Genomic DNA, 19,749 nt, shown 5'->3' on the forward strand with positions numbered 1-19,749 from the left:
CGCATCATCAATTCAGATTTGAATTTGGAATTTAGTGTATTCCGTTGGTGATGCATGAGTTAGAATAGAATCCAGCTCATTCTCCCAGGACTGGGTTTCCTCTGCAGGTCCAACAGAAACAAGAAGTCATAAAAACGTAGGTTAGTCACTGTAGAACCTATCTATTACCATAGCTATGCACTGTTGTAACCAGGGCCAATGGGGGCGGCGGGAAGCGGCGCAGGCGAGCGATGTGCTGGCCGCGGCTTCTCACCGCCCCCATTGGCCCGGGACGGCGAACCGCGGCCAGTGGGGGTCGCGATCAGCCGAACCTGCCACGTCCGCAGGTAAATAAACTGGCCCGGCCCGCCAGAGTGCTTACCCTGGCGAGCCGTGTGCCAAATGTTGCCGACCCCTGGTCTAGAGCCAATCTATCAGAGTTTCATAGATTGTAAAGCCAGTAGAGACTGTTGTGATCCTCTAGTTTGACCTCCTGTATAACCCAGGCTATAGGTCGTCCCTGAATCAATTCCTGTGTGTACGAGTTTCGAAAAACATCTAGTCTTGATTTAAAAATGGCTAGAGATGGAGAATCCACCACAGCTGTTGGTAAATTGTTTCAATGGTTAATTATCCTGACTGTTAAAAATGTGCGCCTTGCGTCTAGGCTGAATTTGTCTAGCTTCCAGCCATCCGAGCTTCTTAGACCTTTGGCTGCCAGATTGAAGAGCCCATTATCAAAGTTTTGTTCCCCGTGCAAGTACTTGCAGGCTGTGATCAAGTCACCCCTTAGCCTTTTCTTGGTTAGACTGAGCTCCTTGAGTCTATCACTGTAAGGCAGGTTTTCCAATCCTTTAAATCATCACAGGAGTAGATGAATGGTGAGTAAGTAGAAACGCTTGAGTGCTCGCCTGTTTGTTAAGATGCATTAAGAACTGAACTCCATCCGTAGGTACCACAGTTTGTCCGGGGCTATATTCTAGTTTCTGTCTTAGAAGGCAGGTGCGTGAAGGCCCTTTGTCCCCTGTCAGATCATGCTAGGAAATCCTTATTGTAGCACGTTATTGTGATTCAGGGCAGGGTCTGAATAAGCAGTAGAAAGACATTGGTTAATAGGGGGAACATTTCCAGTTAACTGACTCAGAACCAACCAACCATCCCTTCTAGATCTAAACACCCCCAGATCAGGAGCAGTCGGTTTCCTATAGAAAGGAAGATTGTTACTAAGTAGCTGAGGGCAGGCAAGGAAAACAGCCGGATAATATTCCCGCTGACTTCAGTCGCGTGTTGCAGAGTTGCATGAAATATCATCCAAAGAAACCTGGATAGCCTGAGATAATAATCAGGCTCCATCTAAGCTGTTGAGAAATCTCTTGAGCCTTTTGATTCATGTTCCGGTTGGGAGTTTTAACAAGATTGTATTTTCCTAGCAGTGGAAAGTTTAATTGGAGAAGGTGCTGGGGATCAGATTCTAGCTACCGAGCCACTCCCTGTAAGGTCCTAAGACATCCACCCACAACCAAAGCTGGAGTTTATCTTTCTAGCAGACTTCCCCCAACACTTCCCTCCCCTCCAGGTCAGTTCCATTAAGGGCTGTCTGCAGACACTAGGGTTTAAAGCTAGCTTGGATTTTATTCAGAGAAAATTCGTTGTGATTCTCAAAGGGGAGTGTGAGCTAGGGCAGATTTTCCACCATGCAGACCCTGTCATAATAGATTGACGCTTCTGTTCGCAATCTTGGAGTGATGCAGGCCAGAGATCTGCCACAAATCTTATTCCTTCTAGTTCCCTGGCATAAAGGCCCTGATCCTCACCAAGTGTAGATCAATGCAGCTCCGTTGACTTCAGCTGGAACTGTGGGTGCCAGCACCTCTGAAAATCAGGCCCCAATATCGAGTACCTGGCTGGCTAGAGGGGGAGTGTGAGGGGTGATGCATAGGCACCTAGTTAGTTAGAAGACATCGGTGTCCTTCACTCTTCCAGAAATCATTTCCTACTGGGCCAGCTCAGAGCTGTGGCTGTGAAAGCCCCCGAAGCTGGTCTTGGGAGAGCAATCATCCAGTTCCTCGCTTTGCTGCCTTGTGAAGGAAGCAAGCGTGCCTCTCTCGGGCATCGCTTCTCACTCCTGGGAAGCCATTAGGGCACTCCAGGTGCAGCATTCTCCAGCGCCTATCAGCAAAGTGAACAGCGCTGTACCCAGAGGGGGACCCTACCTGGGAGGCGCTCAACTCCATCGGGAGAGAAGTTGCCAAGAGGGGCTGAGCCTCTGCAAAGTGCCACCGACTGCTGCCCTCTAGCACCTGACGAGATCTGGTCCTTAGTCAATAACACTGACCCTGGTGCAATCAGACAAGCCTCTCTTGTACTCCCCCCACCAGTGTAGCAGTGGAAACAGTTCTAATAACACCAAATGCCTTGTAATCCCAGGAGCCCACGCTCTGCTGCCTTTAAAAAGAGAGAGAGAGAGAGAGAGAAGGAAAGCAATAATAATGAAAGGTTTACTTACCATCTGGCCTTTAGGTGAAGGAGGAGGGGGTGGGAGTGACTTGATGCACAGCTGAGCAAAGATCTCGCCACCTAAGAACTTGTGTAGGGGCTGATTTCTTTCTGCATTCATCTCCCACTTAATCTAATTGAAATGGGTACCAATATGTTTGCAGACAGCAGAAAGAGCTGGTTTTCCTTTGCAAAAGTTATTTAGGCACCGGGATCTGAATGGGAGTTAGGCATCTAAATACCTTTGACGTTCATCTCCCCACCTGCGCAGCAGAGGTAATAATACTTATAGTTGCCTACCTTGGAGAGTAGCTGTGGTGCTTAACTAAGGTCTGAACATGCTTTGTAAACGTAAAGTGCGGTAGGATCAATGGCTGTTGCAGTTTTAGGCACATTAAAAATACCCATCTAAATTAGAGGAGCTAGAATGTAAAGGGAAGGAATATTATAATAATGTTACGTTTCTCTAAGGTCTTTGATCCTGACCTACGCACATACACACAGACTCACTGAAATGCATCTGCCTCTGGGGCAGAGGGTTGCAGCCACTTATTGACTAGTGGGGAGAGCAGGAATTTTGGCCAAAATACATCACAGAGCATGGGATGGGATCTTTAACAAAACAAAAAGAAACATTCCTCGTTTTTATCTAGCGCGTTTCACCAGTAGGTTGCATAGCGTTTTACAAAGCAGCTCACTGTCATCATCCCTATTTTACAGATGGGGAAACTGAGGTGCGGAGCAGCAAAGTGACTCACCCAAGGTTGCCTTGTAGAGCAGTATCAGAGCTGGGAAATGGCCCAGTCCTGTGCTCTGTCCAGTAGGCCACTGCACCTCCTTTGTAATGCCCTAGTGTGATGACAGGGGGCATTGTGCTGCTGGATGGCATGGGGGAGCCAGTGGAATTGGATTTTCAGAAGGCTTTTGACAAAGTTTCACCTCACTGATCACTGTCCAAACTCCCGACGTCTGGGTTAGGAAAGAAGGGGCCGGGGCTGCTCATTGAAGTCCGTGGGAGTTCGGGCAGATCAGTCGAATAAGGTCCTCAGGCTCTGGAAGCTACATCAGAATCATTGGGGTTAGCAATGCAGCTTCCTGTGTGAAAAGTAGATTGCAGGAATCAGACTTTCCCCATCTTTAATGTCTCGGATTCTGTGGTGTGCAAAGTAACCAGCACAAATATGGTCGCTATCGAGTGCCAGATACTCGGCATAGTACCAGTGTGAGGGCCTCGCTCAACTGATCAGTAAATGCCAGAGCATCAGACCGAAATGACCCATCGTGCAAAAGCTTCCTCAGAATCCATCTCCACTGCTCCCTGGAATCATAGCTGTTAAAGTGGGAAAAGGACTTCCCACTTAGCCTGTCCTGTCTCCCAGGGTTCCCAAGCTGTTAAACCCAGCATTAACATTGATTCGTTCAAGTGCCCTAAGGAAACAGACTAATTCACCATCCTGGAAGGTCGCGGAGCTATTTTTTTCCTCCTCTTCTGTTGATAATGTCAAACGAGACACCCATGAAACGTGATCTCCTGCTTCTCGATTAGAATCAGCCCCAGATGAGCTCCCCCTACCCCTCCCTGGAAGGATCAGAGGGTTGGGATTGCACCTTCTAGGATGGGGATGTTTATACTAAACCAGCCTCACTGGAGCTTTGGTGAGAACTGGCAGGGATTAGGTGGCCAAGGCTCCAGGTTATAAAAGCCTTGGGTCTTTTATTACCTGTCTCGCAAGGAAGGGGAGCAAACGCAAACGCACATGCACACCCCTGTGCCCACTGCACCATGTATTACGATTGTCTCTGTACAGCTCCTTGTGATCGTAAGTACCTGGCTTGCTTCGCAGGGAATCTTTGCATTAAGGGTCCATCGAACAGGCCGACTGTATGAGAGGCCTGTCACCTGTTTTCTCACTAGTTTTTGGTAGGGGCAGTTGCTGGCTGTTTCTTTCTGTTAGAAGGAAATTCACACCGGGTGCTGCACGGTAATCAGAGGAGTTATGCCCAATGGCAGAGAGCTCCATTCTACATGTGGGCATGAAACCACTGAGCCAGGGGATTGGGAGTCAGGACTCCTGGGTTCCATTCCCAAGTTTGGGAGCTGTATTCCCCTCCCAGCGCTGTGACTAGAACTCCCCATAGGTCCCAACACCAGTCCTGTGCTCAGTCCACTAGCCCCGGCTGCCTCTTGGCAACTCCCTTGAAATATACAGGAGGGATTTGGACACCTTTTCTGAATTGCCTTCCTCAGACTTTTCATGCGACCTTTTCTTCTCCTTTTCCAAAATTCAGAAGGTGCCATGAGGCCCAGTGACTCCGTCTCCGAGTCCAGCCCGGGCTCGACGGCCACACAGTCTGGGGTGCCAACACAGGTGGTGCAGCAAGTGCAGGCCACACAGCAGGTAGGTGGGCAAGCAGGCGATCTTCCTGGGGGACAGCTGGGTGCTGTTAGACTTGTTGCAGGGGGAATAAATCAGGCTAGAATTGGGCTCCTTGGATTTATTTGTTGCTTCTGGGCCTGGTGAACATGAAATCATTTCAGCTTTAGTGGTCTAGGGCAGGCTGGGAGGCTGTATGTCTGGATTCTGTTCCCAGCTTGGCGGCGGGAAGCAGAAGCTAGTGGTTAGAGCAGGGGGGCGGGGAGTCAGGACTCCTAGGTTCTATTCCCAGCTCTGGAAGGGGAATGTGTCTCGAAGTTACAGGGTGGGGAGGACCAGAAATCAGGACTCCTGGGTTCTGTTCCCAGCTCTGTCGCTAAGTTACTGTATGAATTTGGGCAGGTCGCTCCCCGCTCTGCGCCCTAGGACCAAACTGGGATGATGATGCTTCATCCCCTTTGTGAAGTGTGTTGACGCCCTCTGCTGCCAGGTGTTTTATTAAATGCTGTGGCCTGATGCTAACCGGAGAATGTCTGGGGGCCGCTGCTGTAATCACTCCTGCTTCCTCCATTCACCTTGAACTCTGGGTGTTTTGTTTGACAGAGGCTGTTGGTTCAAGCCAGCGTGCAGGCTAAGCCACCTTCGGTATCCCCCCTCCAGCTAACAGGTGTGCAAGTGCCCCAGCAGGTAAGCGATGGTTCAGTAAGCCCCGTGTCCTGTGCTCTTCCACGCTTCTTCCCTGCAACTCCCTGTGCTTGGCAAGCTTGCAACTCACAGTGTCTCTGTGTTAAACTGCCCCCAGAACATAGTTGTAGGCACAGCTCCCTCACTGCACGTTGAGTTCATTCACATACCTACAATTAGCAACCTGAGGAGCTGATCCTCCTTTCCCTTCGACCAACGCAAAGCAGGAGTAACTCCTCGGAAACGACCGCTGTAAAAGCCCAAGGAAAATCAGGCTGCATGAGGGGCACCCGATCATGCTGACCCGGGGAAATAACAGTGCTTCTGTGACTCGCCGTGTTAGCGGATAAGAGATTAGAAGTTAGAGGTGGGTAAGAATCATTCAGATCAGTTAATCCAACTGGTGCAGGGGAAGCTTATTGTTTAGCCAGATTGGGGTCCAGATTTAGTGGTGCCTTAAATGGGGTTGCGTGTTGGGTGCAACGCTGGTCAGAAGAATGGATGGAAGTGGGTTGGATCCAGGCCTCATTGACATCAGTGCAGGGGAGCTGGAACAATTTGTATAGTGGTTCAACGGCTCTCAGCATCCCCAGACTGTAAACTCTGTATATGATGGAAACGGCTTAAAGCTGGGGAGTGTGGGAGCACCCCCAGCACCAGTGTGTTAGTGGCTAAAGGTGGATTGTCTTACATGGGAGCAGGATTTTACTTAGCTGGTGTAAGGGGGCATGAGACGGGAAAAGCAAATCACAGGAGGGTGGAAGATAAAAGAGGCCCTGCCAACTCATTTATTTCCCCTACCTGTTATTTGCTTTTCCTGCTACTTCCCCAGGCCTTCTGCCCCCTTGATGTGTAATTGATGTGCGTTTTGCATCTCCCTGCTGTGTAATTGTCATGCGTTTTGCACAGCACCCTCTGTTGTTCCTACATATCTCAGGGCCTCACAGCTGCTGGGTGAGTTCTGCCTCCTTTGCACTAATCTGACTCAGCCACTGGTGTGTGTAATTGACATATGTTTTGCATGACCACTGAATGCCAGAGAGGTCTATAGCACCTACACCCCATTCTCCACTCACTTTACACCCCGCGTAACTTACACCATTATTTATGGCCACGTCTGATTCTGGATCAGAGGCCATCAGAACTGCCCCGTCTTATTCCAGGTTTGAATGTAGCCCTAGGACTTAAGTGGTAACTGGACCCATTAGGCTCAATTAATCCCTGGTCATATAGGGCCAGATCCAACTCTCATTGACAGCAATAGGAGTCTTTTCACCTACTTTAATGGGAATTTAATCAGATCCTTTATGTAATGCTTGGGTTACCTGATCCCAGCATTGTTCTCAGGGAAACGCACAGCAGCAAAGATGGCTCATAATTGGAATTGTGGCGTAGGCATCGGAAGACACAGAGGCTCTTCCTGCAGTGCCGGCAAACGGGGAGCGGGGCTGTTTGGCCTGTGGAATGGACCTTCTAAAAACAGTGACCGTGTCTTAAGAAAGAAGGGTGGTCATGTGATTAAAGCACAGAATCAACCACACACATGTCAGGAGATCTGGGTTCCATTTCCGGTTTACCCACTGTCTGTCTGCCTGGTGGACTTTGAGGGCATGCAAGACTCCTCAATTCTATTCCCAGCTCTGGGAAAGGAGTGGTGAGTGGTCAGAGCAGGGGGCTGGGAGTCAGGACTCCTGGATTCTTGTCCTGACTGTCTCTGTGACTTTGAACCAATCGCATACTCTCCCTCCCACTTAGTTTCCCAATCTGCAAATCAGGGATAATTCTTACCTACTTCTCCTGGGGCAGGCAGTATGAGCCAGAATAGCATGGGGGATGCGCGCTGACAGAAGGTGCTGTCTTGGTAACGCATTACATTTGTAATGAAGATGCAGCTGTAGGCATATGGACAGGCATCCGGAGACTGCAAGAATGTTTGTGAGTTTCTATCATTCATCTAGCACAGCTGACGGGCCACTAATCATTATCTAAACAGTGGTTTTTTCTACGTCTGGGAAAGACTGGAGCATGCCCAGCACAAGGGAGTCTCACTTCTGTGCAAACTCTGATCCGCTCTGCCTCTGGCTTTTCCTTTCCATGTTAGAAAACACTGCCAGGCAAGAAGTTGTCTTGCCTTGAATTGATCAGTGATTGAAACTCATGTGGATTTGACAGCTACACACAAGCAGAGGGGTCGCAGACACTGAACTAGGCAAGATTAAGGAGAGGAAGCAACATTCCCATATTTCCAGTCCATGGTTGGTTTGGCAGCTTCCTTCCTCTACATGAAATAAATAAAATATATCCCAAAGCAGTTCATAGACTACACACAGTAGCACTGAAATGCAGCTGCCTCTGGGCGTTAGCTCACAACCAGATGGTGCAGTGGGAAACTTTGGCCAAGGACAGAGTTAAACGCTCTCCCTTAGAAAAGAAACACACCATGAGATCTTTCCTATCCCACCACCTCTGTTTAAAAGCTGTTGTCTAAAAGCCCCTGAAGGATTAACATTTAAACGACCCCTGAATTTGGGTCGCTGAGATATTTCAAATCTGATGTTTAGACCCCAACTCTGTCGTCTCTGCTGATCTCGAGGAAAGCGACTCCTGTGTGATGATTCTTCATACTGAAACCTGCCAAGTTAATGGGGGGAGCATTTGCTGAATGGTGGACATGGCTGGAGATGGCTACAGTGCTTTGAAGGACGGGCGTAGGAGGAGGAAGCTGCAGCTAGCACATCGCATGGAGACTCATAGAATCATGGAAATGTGCAGCTGGAAGGGACCTCGAGAGGTCATCTAGTCCAGCCCCCCGCACTGAGGCAGGACCAAGTCAACCCAGACCATCCCTGACAGTGGTTTGTCCAACCTGTTCTTAAAAACCTCCAATGAGGGGGATTCCCCAACCTCCCTTGGAAGCCTGTTCCAGAGCTTGACTCTCCTTCTCGCTAGAAAGCTTTTCCTAATATCTAATCGAAATCCTTGCTGCAGATTAAGCCGATTCCTTCTTGTCCTACCTTCAGTGGATGTGGAGAACAACTTACCATTGTCCTCTTTGAAACAGCCCTTAGCATATTTGAAGACTGTTCTCAGGTTTCCCGCCTGCTTTTCTCCAGACTAAACATGCCCAGGGTTTTTAATCTTTCCTCTTAGGTCAGATTTTCTAAACCTTCCGTCATTTTTGTTGCTCTCCTGTGGACTCTCTCCAGTTTGTTCACATCCTTCTTAAAGTGTGGCACCCTGGAGACGGGACTCCAGCTGTGGCCTCACCCGTGCCAAGTAGAGCCGGACAATTACCTCCAATGTCTTACATGCCACACTCCTGCGAATACACCCCAGAATGATACTACCCTTTTTTGCAACTCCATCACATTGTTGGCTCCTATTAAACTGATAAGAACAGATAGTAGATAATGTTTTCACCCCTATTTCATTTGTGATCCATTCTAACCCCCAGCTCCTTTTCAGCAGAGCTACCCTCGGGCCAGTTATTGCCCATTTTGTAGTTGTGCATTTGAGTTTTCCTTCTTAAGCCTGGTAGTTTGCACTTGTCTTTACTGAATTTCATCATGTTGATTTCAGATCAGTTCTCCAATTTTTCAAAGTGGTTTTGAATTCTAATCCTGTCCTCCAAAGCGTTTGCAACCCCTCCCAGCTCGGTGTCATGTTCAGATTTTATAAGTATTCTCTCCATTCCATTATCCAAGTCATTAATGAAAATACCGAATGGCACCTGTTTCAGGACAGACCCCTGCAGGACCCTAGTAGATACGTTCCCCCATTTTGACATTGAACTGTTGATAATTACTGAGGATGGTCTTTAAACCCGTTTTGCACCTATTTTACAGTAATTTCATCTAGACCACATTTCCTTAGCTTTCTTATGAGAATGTTACTTGGGACTTTCAAAAGCCTGCCTGAAATCATCTCCTAAGCAGAAGAAGCTACAGACGACCTCTGTGCTTCACAGCTTCTGCTGGGTTCCTATTTCCTGTTAGATCCCTGACAAGGTTCTGATGTTGATCTGCAGTGACCTTAATGAGTCAGACCTCCTCCATCTCAAAGCTTTCTCACTAGCGAGATGTCAGGGTGAGTCAGCGCTCACCACTTTTGGGTGAGCTTCATGACTTGCCTCTTTCTCAGACTGTCACTCAAATGATCGGAGCAGTAGAAAATCCAGATAGATCAGAACCCTACAGCCAACAGCTCATCTAAAGATTTGGACGGAGTCTTGGCTGTCCGATCTGGACAGATCTTACTGGAATTTGTCATCGGTGTGTAGTGCCTAAAACCTCAGTGATGGGCTCTTTGGACATGCCAGCTGAGGTCCATCTGTTCGGACTAGCATGTAGGAAGAAAGCCTGAGACACAAGCCCTTGTATTAGAGGCTTAACTTTGTATATTCACTAATGTTTTATCCAGTCGGATTTTAAAGTCCCAAGTGTTGGGGCTCCCACCCCTCCCTTTGGAGAGGCTCTTCCACAGCCAGATCTCCAAGCCATGATGCTGTCCCAGACATTTCCCCTTTATTCCTAGTTGGGCCAGCTTTCATGCCTGCTTCACAGTGCCCTGGGTTAACCTTTGGCTGTTTTTGCTAATGTTCTCCTTAGGAATGACCTGAAAAGCCTTTTCCTGGGTAATGCAGCTGCCTTGACAGTGCAGTGCTAGAGGAAGTGTGGAGAACCTAAAACCACATCTCAGCTTGTCTGCGTGCCAGGCAGGTGAAGAAACCACCTATCAACCGGCTGCAAAGATTTTCTGCGGGCTGGCATCTCCTGAAGGTGGGATCAAGGAGAAGAGAATGGGACCCAAATGCTGCATCATGCCTCCAGTTTTTGGCGGGTTGCAGTTGCATTTGGAAAGAGAAATAAAACGTCCTTGGCCAGTGCGGTGTTAGTCTGCGTGATGGAAGGCAGCCGTTCCTCAGAGCTACAAAAAGGGAACGCTACAGAATTTGCCCCATTGCATATTATTTTCACTGACTCAAAGGAAGTAGAGATGGAAAAGCCCTTGTATCCTCTACCCCATTTCCCAGCCAGTGTATTTCTCTCTTTGCTTTGTTTGTCTAGTGTTTAAAGTCCCCAAGTGATGGCACGCCCCCTGCCTTGGGACACAAGTGGGCAGCCTGTTTGATGTTGGCCAGACACAAGCAGATGAAGGTTTCTGCTGCCCAGGGAGCCAAAGAGGTCATTTTGATTTAGTCACGGTTCTGTGCGGGAGTTAGTCCAGATAAATACCGAACATGCCGAATGGAAATTGACTGTACTTGTGAGTACTGTTCCGAATGACACTCTGGCTCGGGCTGTACTGGTGAGTATTGTTACCCAAAACCAATACAGCTTCACTTACACTCTGGACTAGCGCCGGCTGCCCAGCTCGGGCGGTTCTCTGGACCAGCGCCGGCCATGACCTGCTCTGCTCCCCAGCGGCCAGCAGAACTTGGCATTCCTCTGACTGCGAGGTGGTCATTAACCAGGACTTCTTTTGTATCCTCCCTTTGCAGCGGCTGGTGGTGCAGAGTACTTCCCAGGCTAGCAAAGGAAGCCAAGTCTCGGTGGCCGTGCACAGTGTTCAGCAGCAGGTCCATTCTCCACCGGAGGTGGGTGGTGGGATGTTGGTTCCTCCCTAGCCTGGGGAAAGCATGAACAGGCCCCCGGACAGCCACAAAGCGGGAAGATTTGTTTGCATTGCTCTCTGTCGCTCATTATTTACCCCATCCCCTCAGTTCACCACCAGCATCCTTGTCTCATCGCTGCAGCATTTCACCTTCACCGCAAGACATCAGCCTCTTCCTGGGGAAAGATTCAGCCACCCCACTGGCAAATGTTTAGCTCTGGGTTTATGTTTTGGCCCCAGATCTGGCCCAGAGTTTGACACCAGGGTTTCGTTTGGCCCCAGATCCTGTCCAGACCTCAAGCATGTTCAAGGGATATTTGTTTGATGGTTTAGTGATCCCCATTGTGCCCTGAGTAACTGGCAGGTCTGGAAAGCTGCTCTCCATGGTCACTCACAGTCGCACGGCATTGATCAGACCCTCGGGCTCTGCTTCGGGCTGAAGTGTTCGTTTACAAGGGAGGGGGCTCAGTGCAGGGGGAACCGTCCTGTTTGATAGCTCTGGCTAGATGAGCTAACGGCCCCTAGGGATCTAGACTGACACAGGAAGGGGATTGGTGCGGGGTGCAAGAGGCACAGAGGGAGGGGATCAAGCCACCATATTTTGTGCGTGTCCTTGGCATAGACTCACCATCCTGGAGCACCTCCTCGTGGCAAGATCTGGCATTGCAGCTCCTCCGGAGGTCAGGGGTCTGTGCAGTGACTTGGCCCTCTGGCTAGCTCACGCTGAGCGCCCCAGCCCTTCTGGGGCAACCAAGGCCCAGCTCAAAGGAATGAAAACTTCCCCCCTTCCCAGGCTCCACCCCCCCAGAGTCTTTGTCGCTCTGTGACAGTACTGCCCCCTGGGCCTTCTCCCTGGAGGCCTGTCTCCTGCCCAGCCGCTGATTCTCAGATTTCTTCCCTCAGGCCTGTTTACGAATCTCTGGCTGCCCTCTCCCTTCAGGGATGGCCCCAGAGCACAAGCTGCTCCCTTCAGATCCCTTTGTAGTTCCATTCCCAGAGAGCAGAAATCCCCAACTTCCTGTCCCTTGGGTCTCCTCCTGTTGGCCCTGCAGTCCTTCCTTTATAGGGCCCACCCGGCCTGCTTCTCCCCATTGCCCTCCAGATGCCCCAGAAGAGGCTAATTGGGCTGTCAGGCGTCCTGTAACCCTGTCACTGCCAGCGTGGGGTATATACAATCCTCATAACCTAAAGGGACATTGGCCCAGCTCTTCCAAACAGTGCAGGCACTTCACCCCATTGAAATCAGTCGGAGTGCGGCTCCTACGTAGCTTTGAGGGTCTGGGCCATTGTCATGCTCCCCGCCTGACCCTGTGCTGTGTGGAGCTGTCCGGTTGAACTCAGTGGGACCCTTGTGGGGAAGGAGGGCTGCAGGGTCAGACCCTCGGGCTCTGCTTTGGGCACATTTTAGTGCAGGCCAGAATGTCATAATGACATGTATAAATGATTCATTGAAGAGCTGTTTAATAAATATAAGTACCTTCCCCTGCTGTATTTGCACAACTCCCCTCCCACCCCCAGCCTTGTGGGGGTTTGTGACCAGAAAGGGCAGCTGACAAAACAGAGTCTGCTTTCACTCACTGTGCTGAGCGAAATAATGAAAGTAAAGTAGGACTCCTGGTTTCTGTTCTCAGCCCTGGAAGGGGAGTGGGGTGTAGTGATCAGAGCAGGGGTTGGGGAGCCAGGACTCCTGGGTTCTGGTCTCAGCTCTGGAAGGGGAGTGGGGTGTAGTGATCAGAGCAGGGGTTGGGGAGCCAGGACTCCTGGTTTCTGTTCTCAGCCCTGGAAGGGGAATGGGGTGTAGTGATCAGAGCAGGGGTTGGGAAGCCAGGACTCCTGGGTTCTGGTCTCAGCTCTGGAAGGGGAGTGGGGTGTAGTGATCAGAGCAGGGGTTGGGAAGCCAGGACTCCTGGGTTCTGGTCTCAGCTCTGGAAGGGGAGTGGAGTGCAGTGATCAGAGCAGGGGTTGGGAAGCCAGGACTCCTGGGTTCTGGTCGCAGCCCTGGAAGGGGAGTGGGGTGTAGTGATCAGAGCAGGGGTTGGGGAGCCAGGACTCCTGGGTTCTGTTCTCAGCCCTGGAAGGGGAGTGGGGTGTAGTGATCAGAGCAGGGGTTGGGGAGCCAGGACTCCTGGGTTTTGTTCTCAGCCCTGGAAGGGGAGTGGGGTGTAGTGATCAGAGCAGGGGTTGGGGAGCCAGGACTCCTGGGTTCTGTTCTCAGCCCTGGAAGGGGAGTGGGGTGTAGTGATCAGAGCAGGGGTTGGGGAGCCAGGACTCCTGGGTTCTGGTCTCAGCCCTGGAAGGGGAGTGGGGTGTAGTGATCAGAGCAGGGGTTGGGGAGCCAGGACTCCTGGTTTCTGGTCTCAGCCCTGGAAGGGGAGTGGGGTGTAGTGATCAGAGCAGGGGTTGGGGAGCCAGGACTCCTGGGTTCTGGTCTCAGCCCTGGAAGGGGAGTGGGGTGTAGCGGAGCGGGGAATGAGGTATATTTCTATTCTGTACAGTTTCTACCACAGCTCTAACCCCTCAGCCCCTTGCGCTCTCATTGGCTGCTGACCAGCAGCTGTAACTGACACCTTCACCCCATTCACTCCCCTAAGGGGCTGGCCCCAAGGGTGGTTAGGAGCTGAAGGATGTTTGAGGATCTGGGCTCTGCTCCCTAGCGGCTCTGACTAGCCCTGTTCTCCTCCCGCTAATGCAGAGTCCAGTGAAATCAGAGGGTCGCCCTTAATTTTTTGGGGCGGGGGTAGGGAGGGATCAAGATGTTTCTTATTCTGCTTCTGCTCCTGGCTTCAGTCTAAAGTAATGAATTAGTGAGGGACTTTGGTCCAGCTCCTCCCAGGTCTTTAGGTGCCTAGCTCCCCTTGATTCAGTGGGAATTAGGCACCTAAGCACCTTGGAGGAGCGGGGACTGTTAGGCTTCTACACTGACCTTGTGCATGAGTAAAGTGACGTCGCTTCCACCAGGATCCTATTTTACATCAGGGCCAAACCTAGGGCTCCCTGGAAGGTCCCAAATATGTCAAGGACTCTGCGTCCCGGCAGATGAAAGGTTGGTCCTGGAATCTTTTGTGAAGAGGCAAAATGTGATGAAATTCTTCCCAGTGTTAATAACTCCGAGAAGGACCTTTGGCAGTACGTGATCTTTTAGCTTGGCAATGTCTCTTTTCCCCATCCTGCTTTTTACACACCGTAGATGTGCAGGAAACTTGGAAGGAAGAGCTTGCTAACAGAACTGGCAAGGGGTTAGCTCCCCCCATGAAGGGAATGATTGGATGGTGTCACATGATGGAAGCATGTGACTCAGACCCAGTCCTGCTGGCCTGGGACATATGAAGGTAGGGTGACCAGATAGCAAGTGTGAAAAATCGGGACAGGTGGTGGGGGGTAATAGGCCTCTATATAAGAAAAAGCCACAAATATCAGGACTGTCCCTATAAAATTGGGACATCTGGTCACCCTATATGAAGGGAGCAGGAGTTCAGGCCAGGAGCAGGGAGGCTGCGGTACAGTTGTGCTAAAGGAGGCAAAGACCTACTTTGGAAACCACAGTTGGGAGCAAATTATCAAGTGTGAACTGAGCACTCAGCACTGCAGGACACTAGAATAGCTAACTCAGGCCCAGCCCCAAGGAGTGCTGCCTAGTGGAAAGAGCTCTGGACTGGTCTCAAGAGACATGGGTTCTGTTCCCAGCTCTGTCACTGGCCTGCTGGGCGACCTTGGGCAAGTCACGTCATCGCTCTGTGCCTCAGTTTCCCCCACCAGTAAAATAGGGACATGCTATTCACCTCCTTTATAAAGTGCTTTGAGATCTACTAATGTAAAGCACTAGATAAGAGCTAGGAATTATTATTATTACTTTTTAAAGCTAGGCAAAAATCAGGCAAGAACGCTCTTGGTGATGCAGAGGACAACAATAATATAGAAAGGAAACAGTCTTTTGGTTACACATTCTGAATTAACTTGTGGAACTCTCTGCCACTGGATGTTATTGGGACCAAGAACGTAACTGGATTCACAAAAGGGTGGGGCATTTACATGAATAACAGGAACAATTACATTAGATTGAATAACGAATGGCAAAGGGGTTAGGAGCAAACCCTGCCTGAGAGGTGGTAGCAAGAAACTTCCTCTTTGAAGCAACTGTGACTGGTTGCTATGGAAGCTGGGATAGTGGATCCAGTCTAGCAATTCCTATATTCCTCACATTGTCTCCCCAGAGGCCAGGGGGAGAGAGGAAGGGTGACATTACAGTACTGTGCTCTTGTCTACCCACTTCCTGTGTTGCTGTCACTTCCTGTTGTTCCTGTCTTAACCTGCATGCTTCTCATCTGTTCCACAAAGCACCATCCAGATCTGGCAGCTAGCGAAGTCACCCCTCAGAACAGCACACGGCTGTGGGTGGTGGGCTTGGCAGAGCCAGGAGCTCCCAGGAGGGATCTGAAACAGGAAGGAGGGGGTATGTGTTACGGGAACACCATCTGTGTTACTCCTTCCCACTAAGCAGCTGATAAAACACCTCCTCCTTGTTTTTCTAGCACTCCCCTGTCCAGAGCAACAGCTCCACCGCCAAACCAGGACAAGTGCAGCAGCTTCAGGTGCATGGAGTCCAGCAAGTGCCCGTCTCGCAAGAGGTGCTGTATGGTTGCAGATCCCAAAGTAACCCCCCGGGGTGTCACCTGAGCCCTCTCTGGTGGGGAAAGAAAAGCCACCCCACCGGGGGCTGATGGTAGTAAATGCTCTCAAGAGCTTGGCTTTGGAGCTCCATTGGGTGTGAGCGTGGATCGCAGATCTGAGAAACAGTGTCCCCACCACAACAGCTACCAAATACAATTTTAGTATCTTCCCCCCCCAATAGCGACTCACATCTGTTGATGTTTCAAAGAGGCAGCAGCTCAGACCGTCTCTGCTACTTAGAAACAAACATGAACCTTGCAAAGTTTTGTTATTGCTGGGCAGATACAGTCCGGGCAACATCAGAGTGATGTGGCCACTCACTGGCCCCAGCCTGGGTGCCCGAGCCCTGCCCTGTGGGGCGAGAGGGGGAGTTCAATCTCCGGGGTCTGTTCCATCCTTGGCTGCCCTCACTTTTAGCGGCACCTGCTTGAGTTAGATGAGGACACCTGGGGGGTATAATTGGTGGTGACTTGAAAACTGATCAATGGAAATACTTTCTCCCACAACACGGAATCAGACTGGCACAGGAATTCCCTGGCACAGGAAGTCATTGAGGCTAAGAACTTAACGAGATTCAAAAAGGGACTGGCCACTCCTAAGGATAACAAGAATACCCAGGATTGTTATAATTAATGATAACCATTTTGGAAGAGATGTTACATTTCCCGCCTCAGGGTTTAAGCCAATCTCTGCCTATTAGGGTCTGTCTACACTGCAGACGGGAGGTGTGATTGCAGCATGTGTAGACAAACCCGAGCGAGCGAGATCAAAATAACAGTAGCAGTGAAGCCACAGCACCACTGGCAACGGCCATTTGAACATGTAGCCAGGGTCCTGGGGAGGCGGAACTAGCCCACGTCACTGCCCATCCTGCCACAGCTTCGCTGCTAGTGGCACCTGAGCTAGCCTGAGCACGTCTACACACGCTCCAACCCAACACCACCTGACTGCGGTGCAGACAGACTCTTAGAGACCAGACTGAGATATAATGTGGAGCAGATTGTCCAACATCTGCTTCTGGAGGGTTCTTACGCCTCCCTCGTACACATCTGGTGCTGGCCTCTCTCTGAGGCAGGACGCTGGGCTGCTTGGCTCCAGCCTGGCCATTCCTGTAGCCTAACTCACTCCACCCAGGAGCCACCAAGCAGCCGTCAGATAGGAGCAGCTGTTGGTTACTACCAACTTGGGCTGGGCTATAAGTGACCCAATGAGCGAGTGCCATCAAAGCAAAGACGGCCTTTCTGAGTCTCTCTGTTCATTGCCTTGCGCTAACAGACCCCTTTGTTGGCAACCTTAGCACTGAGGCCGAGGAGAATAGCCAGAGAAATGGAGCTCCCCTCTCACCCCCGAGATCGCTCTGATGCAGGGCGGTGTGCATGCATCACGGCACGTGCCCTGCCTGATTGTGATCTCGGAGTAACCAGCCTTGGACTCTTTGGGGCGATCAGGTGGTACTTTTCACCAGCACGGCCCTCACTCGGGGAGGTTGTTGATGGCCTGTTTGTTTGCCTCCACAGCGCTCGGTCGTGCAGACCACCCCCCAGGCCCCGAAATCGGGCACAGTACAACAGCTGACGGTGCAAGGACTCCAGCAGGTTCACGTCACTCAAGAGGTAGAGCTTTCCAGTCACGTAGCGAGCCGCCCGGGGGCTGTGCCCTTCGGCTAGTTCTGAGGCAGACATCCTCTGCCCTCGGCCGTGGCGCTCCTCAGCTAGACCGACAGTCGTCTCTTTGCAGAGTAGCTGATCCCAGCCTGGGCAGAGAGTTCAAGGTCAGAAGGGACCATTAGATCATCTGGGCTGACCTCCCCTGGAGGAACATCTCACCACATCAATCCCCGGCCACTGCAGGGGCACCTCGCTCCCTCCTGTTCTCTGCCGCTGGCACCCGCTCTCCGAGGGCTGAACCGCCTGGTCTGACCAAAGTCACTGGGCTCAATAGGGGGGTATCTGAGTGGCCTGTGACGACTGGATGATGTCATAGAAATAACCCAGGCCAGGGAATTTCAGCCAGTTACCCCGGTACTGAGCGCACTTCCTTGTTCGCTGGCCACACTTTCCGAGAGGGAAGAGACCTGATAGGTCCACTCCAAGCCATTCCCTTGGCAGACCATGCCCCATTGGTCCCTGTTCATCCCGGCCGTTTTCCATTCTCTGAGCAAGGGAGCTTCCAGTCTGTGCTTGGGGGTGACCTTTCATCCCAGCCCTTGTATTGGGGGGTAGACCCAGGGAGGGCGCTAAGGGACAGAGTTGGCATAAGAACCAGTGGGGACAAACTGGCCAGGAATAGATTGAGGCTGGCTATGAGAAGCAGGTTTCTGCCCCTCACAGGAGGGAGGGTCTGGGACAGCCTCCAACAGGAGCAGTGGGGACGACAACCTAACTCCTCTGAAGATGGAGTTTGTTCAGGGTGTGAATGGGATGAGGTGACAGGGGGGCCTGTGACAGCAGGGGGCTGGACATGATGACTGGTCCCTGCCAGTCCTGTGTTCCCATTACCCTTCACATCCCCTAAAGAGTTGCTCTTCCCCCCCATGTTTATCCCCACCCCATAGACCTGGTGCTGGGACAAAGGAAGCTCTGGAAACGCTGAAATCCCGCACCCAGGCTTTGGTGCCACACGTTTGGTTTTGAGCTGCCCTAGGGCCAAATCCAGCTTCCGGAATTTTACTTAGATTCCTGCCTCTGTATAGCCAGCATGGTCCAACTGATCTCATTCGCACCCCCTGATGGGGGAACCTGCTCGCAACACTGCACAGAGCCAGTGCTGCAAAAGTTAGCAGTCTGATCTTCAAACTACAGGGTCGTAAGATGGCAAGCTCCTCAAACCCATCTCTGGCTAGCAGCCATCTTGTGGGCTTCTCCCTCCTCCCCCCACCCTCCCCCAAGTAACCAGTATGTGGTCTTGGGGTTAGAGCTGGGGACTGTGACTTGAGACACCTGGGTTCTGTTCCCAGATCACCCACTGGGTCAATTTAACCAAGGCCCTGATTCTCACAGGTATTTAGGTTCCTAACTTCCACTGAAATCTATGGGAATTAGGTGCCTCAATACCTTTGAGAATACAGGCCCAAGTCACGTCACCTCCGGTGCCTCTCTTTTCCCATCTGTATAATGGGAATAATTCTCCTTACCTGCTGTTATTCAGCATGGTCAGGTCCTCAGATGGAAGACGCCATGTAAATGCAGAGTACAGTTGTGGTGTATTAAGTAGCGACTGGGTTTAACTCTGAGCAGGAGCTTCCCCCATGAGCAGGGAAGCAGTCGAACAGCTCGTGGTCGCAATGCAAGCTCTGATTTCCTCAGTGTTTCTGTTTATTGTTTAGAGCGCAGGCAGTGAGTTCCCCGGTCCGGCTAGGAGCAGTGAGCAGCCGCAGGCAGTGCAGCATCCTCTCTCCTTAGAGTGTAGTAGCGGGACGCATCCGCTGGCCAGCTGCTGTCTAGCCAGCCAAGAGCACAGGCTCCACTATCTCCACTCGCTAGAATCCACTTCGGAGCAGTGGGTGGAACTGGTCCGAATGCTTCCTCAGCACCTCCTCCTCCCGCAGCAAAAGGTGGTGATTGAGCAGCTGCCGTTCCTCTCCTCTCATCACACCAGTCCCGACCAGAGAGTCAAGATTCAGAGAGTCCCTCAGGTGCTAGTGTTTGGGACAGCAGCTACAGCTCTTAAAGTAGGTCCTGGAGAGGTTCCCCAGGGAGATCCAAGAATAGTTGCCTCTGCCCTCCCTGCTCCTTCCAGAGAGCAGAGCTGGAACCACCCAGCAGCCCCAGCCCATTGCATTAGGACACCACGGACCACTTCCTTCTGCTGAAGCCAGTAGCATTACACCGGGGATCCCCGCTTTGCCTTCATTCCTTACCCACCTAGGCCAGTCCCTGCCACGGGCACTGAAATTCTTGGACCTCTTGAAAGCAGATATTTGGTTTGTGTCTCG

General features: G+C 51.2%; 1 protein-coding gene across 1 annotated transcript in view; it reads left to right on the forward strand.

The window, feature by feature from the left end:
- Positions 1–19,749, forward strand: part of RFX1 (regulatory factor X1) — a 47,169-nt gene that overhangs the window by 11,967 nt on the left and 15,453 nt on the right. Inside the window, exons 3-7 of the mRNA XM_065419259.1 lie at positions 4,765–4,874; positions 5,454–5,537; positions 11,008–11,130; positions 15,677–15,772; positions 17,333–17,428. Coding sequence (XP_065275331.1) covers positions 4,765–4,874; positions 5,454–5,537; positions 11,008–11,130; positions 15,677–15,772; positions 17,333–17,428 — 509 coding nt within the window. The remainder of the gene's footprint in view (positions 1–4,764; positions 4,875–5,453; positions 5,538–11,007; positions 11,131–15,676; positions 15,773–17,332; positions 17,429–19,749) is intronic.

This window comes from Emys orbicularis, chromosome 19 (assembly GCF_028017835.1).
Source record: "Emys orbicularis isolate rEmyOrb1 chromosome 19, rEmyOrb1.hap1, whole genome shotgun sequence".
In the NCBI taxonomy this organism is placed as follows: Eukaryota; Metazoa; Chordata; order Testudines; family Emydidae; genus Emys; species Emys orbicularis.